Raw genomic sequence first — 16,439 nt, 5'->3', positions numbered from 1 at the left:
GTGCTTATGTCCAATCTCAGGCTGTCATGTATAATGTACTGAAACCAGTTTCTACCATTCTCAGCTGAGACTCACAGGTTACTCCATGTTTTAATTATACCTTATTTGGTTCAGCTCATTGGAACTGTGGTTAGTAGTATTCATTAGCTCTTAGTATTACAACTTTCTTTTTACACGGAAATTTTTTAGTTAAGAATGACAAGTTTTTTGTATTTCATTGGCATTATGTATGGTTGTAAAAGTTTCACCCTCATTAAAAATTAATATTCATATGATGATAGAATAAGGGATAGATGCTTTTGATAGAATTGCTGTTTAATGCTGTTTTTAACAGGATAATCTAGTCATTGTCATTCTTTTTCCCCAGATCTTTGCAACTGAAATAGCTAATGCAAGTCATGCTGGAAGTACTTCAATTTTGATTAGTCTTATTGATGTGAATGATCATAAACCTGAGTTTCTATTAAGTGAATATAATAGATCACTTTCAGAGATAACAGATTCAAATACTCCAGTATTGAATGTGACTGCTACTGATGGTGACATCTCTCCTGACTTTGGGTCAGAGAGTATCAGGTAAGATTATTAATTGTTAGTTACTAAACATAATTGATTGTTAGTTACTAAGTCAACGTACCCACCATCAAAATGTGACAATTATTTGAATCAAGTGGATATCATAGAGAAACTTCAGATAACCAAAATAATTTGTCTTCAGCTGTTTTGATTAAGTGAGTTTGTAGGGTTAAAGATGTTTTCTGTTGTAGATATAGAAACCCCCTACTCCAAAATTTTCTGGTTCCCAGAGATAATGTCTACTTTTACATGAAAATGATATTTCATAAACCTAAAATGTTTTTGGTTTATCAGGTGTTCTTGTAGATTTCTGAAAGATTCCTTCCCTGAACCAAGAAAGTTTAGATATAGGAAGAACGTAGGTTTTCAATTATTTTGGATATGAGATTTTTTTATTTGAAGTCTCGGGAAGAGAGATTTTACTCTACACACACATACACACACACACATATATATATATATATATATATATTATTTATATATATACATTGTCGATATCTCCCGCGTTAGCGAGGTAGTGTAAGGAAACAGATGAAAGAATGACCCAACCCACCCACATACACATGTATATACATACACGTCCACACACGCACATATACATACCTATACATCTCAACGTATACATATATATACACACACAGACATATACATATATACACATGTACATAATACTGTCTGCCCTTATTTATCCCCGTCGCCACCCAGCCACACATGAAATGACAATCCCCTCCCCCCGCATGTGTGCGTGCTAGGAAAAGACACAAAGGCCACATTCATTCACACTCAGTCTCTAGCTGTCATGTATAATGCACCGAAACCACAGCTCTCTTTCGGCATCCAGGCCCCACAAAACTTTCCATGGTTTACCCCAGTCGCTTCACATGCCCTGGTTCAATCCATTGATAGCACGTTGACCCCGGTATACCACATTGTTCCAATTCACTCTATTCCTTGCACGCGTTTCACCCACCTGCATGTTCAAGCCCTGATCACTCAAAATCTTTTTCACTCCATCTTTCCACCTCCACTTTGGTCTCCCACTTCTCGTTCCCTCCACCTCTGAGGGAATTTATTTTATCATACTTTGTGCTGTCTCCCGCTTTAGCGAGGTTGCACAAGGAAACAAACAAAAGAATGGCCCAGCCCACCCACACACACATGCATATACATACATGTCCACACACGCACATATACATGCCTGTACATTTCAACGTATACATATATATGCATACACAGACATATACATATATACACATGTACATAATTCATACTTGCTGCCTTCATTCATTTCCATTGCCACTCCGCCACACATGAAATGACAACCCCCTCCCCCCACATGCGTGCGAGGTAGCGCTAGGAAAGGACAACAAAGGCCACATTCGTTCACACTCAATCTCTAGCTGTCATGTATAATGCACTATAACCACAGCTCCCTTTCCACATCCAGGCCCCACAAAACTTTCCATGGTTTACCCGAGACACTTCACATGCCCTAGTTCAATCCATTGACAGCACGTTGACCCCGGTATACCACATCGTTCTAATTCACTCTGTTCCTTGTACGGCTTTCACCCTCCTGCATGTTCAGGCCCCGATTGCTCAAAATCTTTTTCACTCCATCCTTCCACCTCCAATTTGGTCTCCCATTTCTCCTCGTTCCCTCCTCCTCTGACACATATATCCTCTTTGTCAATCTTTCCTCTCTCATTCTCTCCATGTGACCAAACCATTTCATAACACCCTCTTCTGTTCTCTCAACCACACTCTTTTTATTACGACACATCTCTCTTACCCTTTCATTATTTACTCGATCAAACCACCTCACATCACATATTGTCCTCAAACATCTCATTTCCAACACATCCACCCTCCTCCGCACAACTCTATCTATAGCCTATGCCTCGCAACCATATAACATTGTTGGAACCACTATTCCTTCAAACATACCGATTTTTGCTTTTCAATGCTCCCAGAACTTTCGCCCCCTCCCCCACCCTGTGACTCACTTCCACTTCCATGGTTTCACCTGCTGCCAAATCCGCTCCCAGATATCTAAAACACTTCACTTCCTCCAGTTTTTCTCCATTCAAACATACCTCCCAGTTGACTTGTCCCTCAACCCTACTGTACCTAATAACCTTGCTCTTATTCACATTTAATCTCAGCTTTCTTCTTTCACATACTTTACCAAACTCAGTCACCAGCTTCTGCAGTTTCTCACATGCATCAGCCAACAGCGCTGTATCATCATCGAACAACAACTGACTCACTTCCCAAGCTCTCTCATCCACAACAGACTTTATACTTGCCCCTCTCTCCAAAACTCTTACATTCACCTCCCTAACAACCCCATCCATAAACAAATTAAACAACCATGGAGACATCATGCACCCCTACCACAAACTGACATTCACTGAGAACCATTCACTTTCCTCTCTTCCAACTCGTAAATATGCCTTACATCCTTGATAAAAACTTTTCACTGCTTCTAGCAACTTGCCTCCCTCACCATATACTCATAATACCTACCACAGAGCATCTCTATCAACTCTATCATATGCCTTCTCCAGATCCATAAATGCTACATACAAATCCATTTGCTTTTCTAAGTATTTCCCACATACATTCTTCAAAGCAAACACCTGATCCACACATCCTCTACCACTTCTGAAACCACACTGCTCTTCCCCAATCTGATGCTCTATCCATGCCTTCACCCTCTCAATCAATACCCTCCCATATAGTTTCCCAGGAATACTTAACAAACTTATACCTCAGTAATTTGAGCACTCACTCTTATCCCCTTTGCCTTTGTACAATGCCACTGTGCATGCATTCCGCCAATCCTGAGGCACCTCACAATGAGTCATACATACATTAAATATCCTTACCAACCAGTCAGCAATACAATCACCCCCTTTTTTAATAAATTCCACTGCAGTACCATCCAAACCAGCTGCCTTGCCGGCTTTCATCTTCCACAAAGCTTTTACTACCTCTCCTCTGTTTACCAAATCATTCTCCCTAACCCTTTCACTTCGCACACCACCTCGACCAAAACACCCTATATCTGCCACTCTATCATCAAACACATTCAACAAACCTTCAAAATACTCACTCCATCTCCTCACATCGCCACTACTTGTTATTACCTTCCCATTATCCCCCTTCACTGATGTTCCCATTTGTTCCCTTGTCTTACGCACTTTATTTACCTCCTTCCAAAACATCTTTTTATTCTCACTAAGATTTAATGATACTCTCTCACTCCAATGCTCATTTGCCCTCTTTTTTGCCTTTTGCACCTTTCTCTTGACCTCCTGCCTCTTTCTTTTATACATCTCCCAGCCATTTGCATATTTCCCTGCAAAAATTGTCATACTATTTGCCATTTCCCGCATTAGCGAGGTTGCGTTAAGAAAAGAGGACTGGGCCTTTGAGGGAATATCCTCACCTGGCCCCCTTCTCTGTTCTTTCCTTTGGAAAAAAAAAAAAAAGAAATGAGAGAGGAGGATTTCCAGCCCCCCGCTCCCTTCCCTTTTAGTCGCCTTCTACGACACGCAGGGAATACGTGGGAAGTATTCAGTTGAGTAACTGCTGAAGTTGGTAACTGAGTTTGGTAAAGTGTGTGTGAAAGAAGAAAACAGAGTAAATGTGAATAAGAGCAAGGTTATTAGGTACAGTAGAGTTGAGAGACAAGTCAGTTGGGAGGTAAGTTTGATTTGAGAAAAAAGTGGAGGAAGTGAAGTATTTTAGATATCTGGGAGTGGATTTGGCAGTGGATGGAACAATAGAAGCGGAAGTGAGTCACAGGGTGGGGGAAGGGTCGAAAGTTCTGGGAGCATTGAAGAATGTGTGGAAGGCGAGAACATGCAGGAAGGTGAAAGGCTTGCAAGGAACAGAGTGAATTAGAACGATGTGGTATACTGGGGTTGATATGCTGTCAATGGATTGAACCAGGGCATGTGAAGCATCTGGGGTAAACCATGGAAAGTTTTGTGGGGCCTGGATGTGGAAAGGGAGCTGTGTTTTCGGTGCATTATGCATGACAGCTAGAGACTAAATGTGAACGAATGTGGTCTTTGTTGTCTTTTTGTAGCGCTACCACGTGCATGTGTGGGGGGAGGGGGTTGTCATTTCATGTGTGGCGGGGTGGCAACGGGAATGAATAAAGGCAGCAAGTATGAATTATGTACATGTGTATATATGTATATGTCTGTGTATGTATGTATATGTATATGTTGAAAGTTATAGGTATGTATATGTGTATGTGTGGACTTGTATGTATATACATGTGTATTTGGGTGGGTTGGGCCATTCTTTCGTCTATTTCCTTGCGCTACCTTGCTAATGTGGGAGACAGCGACAAAGTATAATAAATGAATAAATGTGAGTGTGTGTGTGTGTGTGTGTGTGTGTGTGTGTGTGTGTGTGTGTGTGTGTGTCAGAGGTGGAGGGAACGAGGAGAAGTTGGAGACTAAATTGGAGGTGAAGGGATAGAGTGAAAAAGAATTTGAGCGATCAGGGCCTGAATATGCAGGAAGGTGAAAGGTGTGCAAGGAATAGAGTGAATTGGGACGATGTGGTATACTAAGGTCGATGTGCTGTCAGTGGATTGAACCAGGGTACGTGAAGCGTCTGGAGTAAACCATGGAAAGTTTTGTTTGGCCTGGATGTGGAAAGGGAACTGTGGTTTTGGTTCATTACACATGACAGCTAAAGCCTGAGCATGAATGAATGTGGCCTTTGTTATCTCTTCCTAGCGCTACCTTGCATGTGCGTGGGGGGAGGGGGGGTGCTGTTTCATGTGTGGTGGGGTGGCGACAGGAATGGATGAAGGCAGCAAGTATGAATATGTACATGTGTATATATGTATATTTCTGTGTATGTATACGTTGAAATATATAGGTATGTATATGTGTGTGTGTGGGCATTTATGTATATGCATGTGTATGTGGGTGGGTTGGGCCATTCTTTTGTCTTTTCCCTACGCTACCTCGCAAACGCAGGAGACAGCGACAAAGTATAATGAAATATGAAATAGAAAAATAGAAGCAGTGAAAAGTTTTTATCGAGGATGTAAGGCACATGTATGAGTAGGAAAAGAGGAAAGTGATTGGTTCCCAGTGATTGTCAGTTTGCAGCAGGGGTGCATGATGTCTCCATGGTTGTTTAATTTATTTATGGATGGGGATGTTAGGGAGGTGAATGCAAGAGTTTTGGAGAGAGGGGCAAGTATGCAGTCTGTTGTGGATGAGAGGGCTTGGGAAGTGAGTCACTTGTTGTTCGCTGATGATACAGTGCTGGTGGCTGGTTCTGGTGAGAAATTGCAGAAGTTGGTGACTGAGTTTGGTAAAGTGTGTGAAAGAAGAAAGGTTATTAGGTTCAGTTGGGTTGAATGATAAGTTAATTGGGAGGTAAGTTTGGATGGAGAAAAACTGGAGGAAGTGAAGTGTTTTAGATATCTGGGAGTGGATTTAGCAGTGGATGGAACCACGGAAGCGGAAGTGAGTCTCGGGTGGGGGAGGGGGCAAAGGTTCTGGGAGTGTTGAAGAATGTGTGGAAGGCAAGAACGTTACCTCGGAGAGCAAAAATGGATATGTTTGAAGGAATAGTGGTTCCAACAAGGTTAAATGGTTGAGGCATGGGCTATAGATAGGGTTGTGTGGAGGAGGGTGGATGTGTTGGAAATGAAATGTTTGAAAACAATATGTGGTGTGAGATGGTTTGATCAAGTAAGTAATGAAGGGGTAAGAGAGATGTGTGGTAATTAAAAAGTGTGGTTGAGAGAGCAGAAGAGGGTGTATTGAAATGGTTTGTCATATGGAGAGAATGAGTGAGGAAAGATTGACAAAGAGGATATATGTGTCAGAGGTGTAGGGAACAAGGAGAAGTGGGAGACCAAATTGGAGGTGGAAGGATGGAGTAAAAAAGATTTTGAGTGATTGGGGCCTAAAGATACAGGAGGGTGAGAGGCATGCAAAGAATAGAGTGAATTGGAATGATATGTTATACTGGAGTTGACGCTTCACTTCCTCCAGTTTTTCTCCAAGCTTACATCCCAACTAATTTTGTCTCTCAACCCTGCTGAGCCTAATTACCTTGCTCTTATTCAAATTTGCTCTCAACTTTCTCCTTTCACACTGGCTCACTTCATAGGCCTTCTCATCTCCAACAGACAGCATACTCATCCATTTCTCCAAAACTCTTGCATTTACCTTTCTAACCATACCATTCATAAACTAATTAAACAACCACAGTGACATCACACCCCTGCTGCAGACTAGAAACTAATCACCCTCCTTACTTCCTTCTTGTATATGTGCCATTCACCCTAGATAGACTTCTCATTGCTACTAGTAGCTTACCTCCCCTACCATATATTCTTAAGACCTTCCACAAAACATCTCTATTAACCTTATCATATGCCTTTTCTAGATCCTTAAATGCCACATACAAATTCATTGGGTTTTCTAAGTATTTCTCACATGCACATTCTTCAGAGCAAAGATATGATCCACACATCCTCTGCCATTTCTGAAATCACATTGTTCCTTCCCAGTCTGATGCTCTGTACATGCCTTCAACCTCTCAATCAATATCCTTCCATACTATTTTCCAGGTAAACTCAACAAATTTATGCCTCTGTGGTTTGAACGCTCTCCTTTATCCCATTTGCCTTTATAAATTGGCACTATACATGCATTCTGCCAATCCTCAAGCACTTCATCATAATCCATGCATACATTGAATATCCTTACCAACCAGTCAACAACACAATCACACCCTTTCGCTATAAATTTAACCGCAATACACGTATCTTGTAATTCTATGTACAACGTTTCCTGATATATAGCATGTGGCCAGAGTGTAATTTTATTTGAAATCATAGAGGACTATCTTATTCAGTACGTATAGTTACACTTGAATTACCATATATTTTCAGGTATTTCTTAAAGTCATGTACACAGCTTGAGATTAACAACATGACTGGAGAAGTGTTATTGATATCAACCTTGGATTATGAAATGAACCCTTCATTCTCCTGTGTTGTGGAGGCTCGAGATGAAAATGGTACAGCATCAGGAAATTCAGTGAGCGGTATGATTTTTATAACAGTGGATGATGCAGTTGATGAACCTCCAGAGTTTATAGATCTGGTAAGTATTACAAAGAGATAATTTGATATTACTGTGGAAATAAGCATGCCTATCACATAAGATGGACCATGTAGGGGGTGTGGAGATGCCATGTCACCAGTGACTTCATTGGGTGTAGGGACTTACTTCTACACTTAACAAGCAAGCAGTAGGTACAGTAACTATCATGGCCAGAAATGTATTATGTAACATTTAGAATGAAAAATAAGGTGATGATAACCAGAAGCTGATTGTGAAGTGCTACAAACTTGGAAGGGAAATCATTCCCATATTTCCAAAGTGACGACAACTTGTTTCACATTACTCAACTGATCCTCATTAGGCAACACATGTGGCATATTCACAGCAAGGCATTGTTTAGGTCACACTTGTGAATGTACATAGCTATACTTAGAGGCTACTTGTTTGTTTGAAGAGGTGGGACAAATAAGTGTCTTTGTAAGAGCATGGCTTACTTCTGTGTTAAGGATTTTAACTGGATATGAATACTTACCAACTTTGCATACTTAACTCACACTAAACAAATTTAATACTACATGACTCACCTGTGCAGATAAACAATCACCTTTACTTCTTATATGTATATGTCCATTCACCTTATGCTTCTCATTGCACTAGTAGCTTACCTTCCCTACTTTAGCTTAGCCTTCACAAAAATCTATTAACCTTCATATGCATTTTCAGATCAAATGCCACATCAATCATTGGTTTTCTAGTATTTCTCATGCATTCTTCAGAGCAAGATTAACAAACCTCTGGCATTCGAAATCAATTTCCCCTTCCCATCTGATCCCTTTACATGTCATACCTCTCAATCAATATCCTTCTGAATTTTCAGGTAAACTTCACACTTTATGCCTCGTGGTTGAGTCTCATATATCATTTTGCCTTTTAATTGCATTTTTGCTTTCCATTTCTCAACTTTCATAATCTGCTACATTAAATTCCTTCCACAGGTCAAACACAATATGTAACATAATTAACGCAAATCCGTTCTTTAATCATACAACGTTCCTGATATATAGCATGTGGCCAGATTAATTTTCATTGAACATAGAGGACTATTATTAGTATAAAACACTTGTTACCATGATTTTACCGTATTTCTTAAGTCATGTACACAGCTTGATTACAACCTGACGGGAAAGAGTGTTATTATATCACCTGGTTATAAATGAACCCTTCATTCCTGTTTGTGGCCTCGATAATGTACAGCATCAGGAAATTCGTGGCGGTATGATTTTATAAAGTCGTTTTTATGCATTCGAACTTTCCAAGTTTCTAATCTGGTAGTCTTACCAAAGATTCATTGAATTCTCAATAAGCACCATATCACATATATGGTCCATGTAGGGGTTTGAGATGCATGTCCAGTCATGTCATCGAGTAACTTATTCTAAACTACACAAGCGTTCTGACTATCATCCCAAAACTGTCATTATTAATTTAGATGAAATAAGTGATGATACCTGAACCTTTAAGTGCTACACTTGGAGGAATCATACCCATATTTCCAATACAAAACTGTTTCACATTGTCTCAACATCTCATTAGTACCATGTGCAATTCCACATGCTTTTTTAGGTCACACTTGAATGTACATAGCTTACTTAGCGCACTTGTATTTGAAGTTGGAAAATTCTTTGTAACTCTTCTTCATAGAAGGATTTACTGATATGAATTTACCTTTACTTAAAGTAGATAGTCTTATTGGAAACAGTCTTTTCAATGTTAGATTTCTTCACATAAGTTGTTTCCCCCTCTTACCACAGTTGATCAATACGTTCATGGTTAGAAATCCCACTTATCCCCCTTCTTTGTTTCTCTTTTAATTAACCAGTTTTTCTCATCAACACTCATCTGACCTACCTATGTACTATACTGCTATCATTATCTAATTTTCCCAATACCAATCAGTCAGGTGGATTTCCACCCCTGATCCCCCTATACCTTTCTCATGCATGGAAAACAATGGATACTTTCCCTCTATCCCGGGAAAAATTTATTCAATTTTTATGTACGTATTAGATGTTACTAACACAGATCTCTGCCTGCTCATGGTTGTGCCATAAGTGATAAGTCACTTTCACTGAGATTTTAGCATTGGAGTTCAACCTTGTTGAAGAACGTCACACTACAGATAGGTCTATACTTTCCTTGCTAATGATCGTAGCACATTTTGAAGCTGTAGAAAAGACAGAAGGGGTCTTTGGGTTATATGATAAACATGATAATATGCGATTTTTTTATGATTATCTATGATTACTCCTGGATCATTTTCTAAGAAAGAGTCTTGGTGATACCCATGACCTGTACCGAAAGGCATCTGAAGCCCAAGGCTATGTCACTTACAGTAGCAGGGAAATGTGGACTTCTTTGGAGTGAGAAGTTCTTTGACAAGACTGTACTCCCAGTGATACAGTCTGTGTGGAAAGTAGAGATGAGATGAAATTTTTTTTTTATGATTCTGTTACATAAATGAAGTAAAATAACATTTCTCTGTATCTTTCTACCCATATCTTTGATGTCCATTCCCCCCCAGGAACTTCCATCGAATGGGTGGCCATGATAAAAGAGTCTCCACTTATTCCTGTCCTTCGTTCTTTCCTTGTACATGCCACTCCATGCATTTTTTCACCATTTCTCTCCCTCCACTTCTTCTCTGCTCTTTTTCCTCATGTCCCTGGTGGTCTTTCTCTCACACTAACCCCTTTACTCATACAATCTTACGTTCTCCTTCAAAACTTCCAATCTTATATTCTTTTCACTTGCCCAAACAACCTCAAATTATTATGTTTTACTCAGTCTACCACTCCACAATTCATTCCTGTTGCATTCTCTGTCATACCATATCTCTTATACAGCCCCCTCATTTATTTCATTCCTTTTAGTCATATCAGATGCTGCTCTCAAATATCTCATTTCCACAGCCTGGATTCTTGATCTCTGTGGCTCATTCCATGTCCATGTTCTGGGTGCATAGATTAGGGTTGGGAGAACTATCATGTCCCTTAATTCTTTCTTTTCCATACTTACACCTCTACCCCTCATTGTTTTATTAAGGGATCCAATAACTCTTCTACCCTCTACTGCTTTCTCCCTTGTCTCTCCTTCCATATCACCAAACTTAACCACAGTAGCATCCAAAAACTTAAATTCTTTCACCTCTTCTGGTCTTTCACCCCCAATATTTATAACACAGTTTACTACACTTTTTTCTCACACCCTTTATGGCTTTGCAAAATCTATACTTTCACTCTGTTTTCTTTCATACAACATTAATTTAGTTCCCATTTACCTTTAATCATCTACACTTATGTTATAAAATGCAATTACAACTTTCTTCAACTCCTCTTCACTCTCAGCAAAGAGTGCAGTATCATCCAGGCTTGTCACTAGCTACTATAAGTTTTCTTGTCTGCATCCCATTTCCCTAGTTATGCTTTTGTCTCTCTTGTTACTACATCCATACATATTTTAAAAAGCCAAAGTGACATCACATAGCCCTGACACACCCAAGCATATACCGAAACTTTCACTCAGTTCTCCATCCAAGCATCCATTTGATCCTATACGGAAGGCTTACACACTTTCCAACAGTTGTCCTCCTACCCTAGTAACACTTATCCCACCTGTTAGTAATATCTTGCATTTCCCTGGACCTTCAGGCAGTGCTTAATCCTTCAAGGAATGCTGTTAGCTAGGTTGTGGAGAAGCTTAGGTGATAAAGAAACCCAGACCTCTTTAGTGGTTGCTTATAACTTAGGGACAGATGAAGTGTCATGGTCATGTAAGTAGTGTGTAAGAATAAGATTAGAAAATCTCAATAGGTCTGAGATCTGGGCTACTACCTGGCCGATCACTAGAGTAGGCCATTTCTCAATCCTAAACCACTTAAGTCACACTTTTGGCAGTGTGACGAGTGCTGTCCTGCATCTCTTTTCCAACACATCCACCCTCCTCCACACAACCCTATCTATAGCCCACACCTTGCAACCATATAACATTGTTGAAACCACAATTCCTTCAGACATATTCATCATTCAACAAGCCTTCAAAATACTCACTCTATCTCCTCACTTCATCACTAATTGTTATTACTTCCCCACTTGCCTGCTTCACCAATGTTCCCATTTGTTCTCTTGTCTTACACATGTTAGTTACCTCCTTCCAAAACATCCTTTTATTCTCCCTAAAGTTTAATGATACTCTCTCCTTGCAACTCTCATTTGCCCTCTTTTTCAACCCTTGCACCTTTCTTTTGACCTCCTGCTGCTTTCTTTTATACATCCCCTAGTCATTTGCACTCCTTCTTTGCAAGTTTTGTCCAAATGCCTGTTTTCTCTTTCTCTAATAACTTTACCTCTTCATCCCACCACTCACTACCCTTTCTAATCTGCCCACCTCCCACCTTTCTCATGCCACATGCATCTTTTGCACAAGCTGTCACTGCTTCCCTAAATGGATCCCATTCTTCACCCACTCCCCTCACGTTATTTGCTCTCACCTTTTGCCATTCTACACTCAGTCTCTCCTGGTACTTCCTCACACAAGTCTCCTTTTCAAGCTCACTTACTCGCATCACTCTCTTCTTCCAATATTCTTCTTTTTTGAAAACCTGTACAAATCACCTTTGCCTTTACAAGATAGTGATCAGACATCCCTCCAGCTGCCCCTCTTAGCACATTAACATTCAAATGTCTCTCTTTTACACCATTATGAATTAACATGTAATCCAGTTATGCCCTTTGACCATCTCTCCTAATCACATATGTATACTTATATATGTTTACGTTTATAAACCAGATATTCCCAATCACCAGTCTTTTTTTTCAGCACAAATCCACAAGCTCTTCACCATTTCCATTCACAACACTGAATACCCCATGGACACCAGTTATACCTTCAACTGCCACTTTACTTACCTTCACATTCAAATCACCCGTCACTAAAACCCAGTCTCGTGCATCATAGCTGCTGACACACTCACTCAGCTGCTCCCAAAACACTTTCCTCTCATGACCAGATGCATAAGCACCAATAATCACCCATCTCTCTTCATCCACTTTCAGTTCTACCCACATCATTATGGATTTTACTTTTTTGCACTATCACATATTCCCACATCTTCTGCTGCAAGATTAGTGCTTCTCCTTCCTTAGCTCTTGTACTCTCACCAATACCTAAGTTTACCCCTAAGAATTTCCCAAATCATTCTTCCCCTTTACCCTTGAGCTTCATTTCACTCAGAGCCAGAACGTCCAGGTTTCCTTCCTCAAACATATTACCTATCTCTTCTTTCTTCTCATCTTGTGTGTATGTGTTTTTGTGTGTGTGTGTTTGAAATGTGGTGCTAATGAACTCCTTGTGCTCAGGATTACACTGAGTGAGTGAAAAGCCATCTTTTGTGAGGCACTAACTTCATCATTGACAAAACAGAATATTTTTTTTTTTTTGCCGCTGTCTCCCGCGTTTGCGAGATAGCGCAAGGGAACAGACGAAAGAAATGGCCCAACCCACCCCCATACACATGTATATACATACGTCCACACATGCAAATATACATACCTACACAGCTTTCCATGGTTTACCCCAGACATTTCACATGCCCTGATTCAATCCACTGACAGCACGTCAACCTCGGTATACCACATCGATCCAATTCACTCTATTCCTTGCCCTCCTTTCACCCTCCTGCATGTTCCGGCCCCGATCACACAAAATCTTTTTCACTCCATCTTTCCACCTCCAATTTGGTCTCCCACTTCTCCTCGTTCCCTCCACCTCCAACACATATATCCTCTTGGTCAATCTTTCCTCACTCATTCTCTCCATGTGCCCAAACCATTTCAAAACACCCTCTTCTGCTCTCTCAACCACGCTCTTTTTATTTCCACACACCTCTCTTACCCTTACGTTACTTACTCGATCAAACCACCTCACACCACACATTGTCCTCAAACATCTCATTTCCAGCGCATCCATCCTCCAGCGCACAACTCTATCCATAGCCCACGCCTCGCAACCATATAACAATGTTGGAACCACTATTCCTTCAAACATACCCATTTTTGCTTTTCGAGATAATGTTCTCGACTTCCACACATTCTTCAAGGCTCCCAGGATTTTCGCCCCCTCCCCCACCCTATGATCCACTTCGCTTCCATGGTTCCATCTGCTGCCAGATCCACTCCCAGATATCTAAAACACTTTACTTCCTCCTGTTTTTCTCCATTCAAACTTACCTCCCAATTGACTTGACCCTCAACCCTACTGTACCTAATTACCTTGCTCTTATTCACATTTACTCTTAACTTTCTTCTTTCACACACTTTACCAAACTCAGTCACCAGCTTCTGCAGTTTCTCACATGAATCAGCCACCAGTGCTGTATCATCAGTGAACAACAACTGACTCACTTCCCAAGCTCTCTCATCCCCAACAGACTTCATACTTGCCCCTCTTTCCAAAACTCTTGCATTCACCTCCCTAACAACCCTATCCATAAACAAATTAAACAACCATGGAGACATCACACACCCCTGCCGCAAACCTACATTCACTGAGAACCAATCACTTTCCTCTCTTCCTACACGTACACATGCCTTACATCCTCGATAAAAACTTTTCACTACTTCTAACAACTTGCCTCCCACACCATATATTCTTAATACCTTCCACAGAGCATCTCTATCAACTCTATCATATGCCTTCTCCAGATCCATAAATGCTACATACAAATCCATTTGCTTTTCTAAGTATTTCTCACATACATTCTTCAAAGCAAACACCTGATCCACACATCCTCTACCACTTCTGAAACCACACTGCTCTTCCCCAATCTGATGCTCTGTACATGCCTTCACCCTCTCAATCAATACCCTCCCATATAGTCTTGTTAAAGGTCTTTTGCTTCGAAGGAGTCTATCCTGTCTCTGCTGCTGAGTGTAGTGTAGCCTTGGAGCTGCAGTAGACCCCAGAAAATGGTCTTGGGTAACACCAGGACCTTTTCTGAAAGGGGTTGTTGGATGATATATGATGATAATATGTAAAGTGTTTCATGAATTTCTAAAATATATGTGCATTACAGTCTCCTATGAATGTGACTGAAAACAGTGGTCCTGGGACATATGTTGGGACTGTTGTGGTAGAGGATGCAGATTCCAACGCAAGTATCTCCTTTGATATTGACTGGGATAATTCAGTGCCATTTAAGAATGGGATTCCTGTGAAAGTGGATGCACTTGATACGTAAGTATGGTTTTATCAGCGTGACTGCATCTGATTAGATAAGTGGCAGTATTTAGCTGCATTTCTGAAGAGGTCAGTCATAGAGATTTTTTTTTTAATTCCTTTTTATTTCTAACTAGACAGCAGCTTATTAACCAGATATATAATTGTTGATCCTTGAACATTGATGTCTTTCTCAAAGGACACATTATGCTTCTAAGAAAGTGGTAGTCCTGTGCAGATGTCATAATTTCTTTTCTTCTGAACGTTTACTCCATTTATACAAAGAATTGATCTGTTCTTGTATGGAGTACTGCTTTAACATCTGGGATGGTTATAGCTTTGCATCCTTACTTAAAACAAAAGTGGTCCTATGTATAAACTCTCCCAGAAACTTGACCCGCTTGCCATTTTGGCATTTTCCTTTGAATAATAACTTAAATGTTTACCAAACAACCATGTGTTATCACTTATTTTTAGTCTTAACTCTTTTTACCAATTATAATGATAGTTGGATGTATGTTCTATACATTGATAGGGAATAATCATCAGTAGGAGTTATTCTATGGGTGTACTGCTATTTTTGATATATGCTCTGCACTTTAGTAGGAAATTATTAGCAGCTGCTTTATGTCATATACTGAACCAAGGTTTATTTATTTATTTATTCATTTATTATACTTTGTCGCTGTCTCCCGCTTTAGTGAGGTAGCGCAAGGAAACAGACGAAAGAATGGCCCAACCCACGCACATACACATGTATATACATACACGTCCACACGTGTACAAATACATACCTATACATCTCAACGCATACATATATATATATATATATATATATATATATATATATATATATATATATATATATATATATATATGGTGTGGGAGGCAAGTTGTTAGAAGCAGTGAAAAGTTTTTATCGAGGATGTAAGGCATGTGTACGTGTAGGAAGAGAGGAAAGTGATTGGTTCTCAGTGAATGTAGGTTTGCGGCAGGGGTGTGTGATGTCTCCATGGTTGTTTAATTTGTTTATGGATGGGGTTGTTAGGGAGGTAAATGCAAGAGTCCTGGAAAGAGGGGCAAGTATGAAGTCTGTTGGGGATGAGAGAGCTTGGGAAGTGAGTCAGTTGTTGTTCGCTGATGATACAGCGCTGGTGGCTGATTCATGTGAGAAACTGCAGAAGCTGGTGACTGAGTTTGGTAAAGTGTGTGGAAGAAGAAAGTTAAGAGTAAATGTGAATAAGAGCAAGGTTATTAGGTACAGTAGGGGTGAGGGTCAAGTCAATTGGGAGGTGAGTTTGAATGGAGAAAAACTGGAGGAAGTGAAGTGTTTTAGATATCTGGGAGTGGATCTGTCAGCGGATGGAACCATGGAAGCGGAAGTGGATCATAGGGTGGGGGAGGGGGCGAAAATTTTGGGAGCCTTGAAAAATGTGTGGAAGTCGAGAACATTATCTCGGAAAGCAAAAA

General features: G+C 40.2%; 1 protein-coding gene across 3 annotated transcripts in view; it reads left to right on the top strand.

Annotated features, from left to right (window-relative positions):
- The window catches only part of LOC139748680 (cadherin-AgCad1-like), a 305,223-nt gene that overhangs the window by 76,495 nt on the left and 212,289 nt on the right, over window positions 1-16,439 (top strand). For all 3 annotated transcript variants that reach the window (XM_071661965.1, XM_071661968.1, XM_071661967.1), the window contains 2 exons: window positions 7,523-7,736; window positions 14,827-14,987. In XM_071661965.1, coding sequence (XP_071518066.1) covers window positions 7,523-7,736; window positions 14,827-14,987 — 375 coding nt within the window. The remainder of the gene's footprint in view (window positions 1-7,522; window positions 7,737-14,826; window positions 14,988-16,439) is intronic.

Source organism: Panulirus ornatus, chromosome 5 (genome assembly GCF_036320965.1).
Source record: "Panulirus ornatus isolate Po-2019 chromosome 5, ASM3632096v1, whole genome shotgun sequence".
Classification (NCBI taxonomy): Eukaryota; Metazoa; Arthropoda; class Malacostraca; order Decapoda; family Palinuridae; genus Panulirus; species Panulirus ornatus.
Note: the sequence above shows the minus strand (reverse complement) of the source record. Positions and strands in the feature narration are given on the sequence as shown.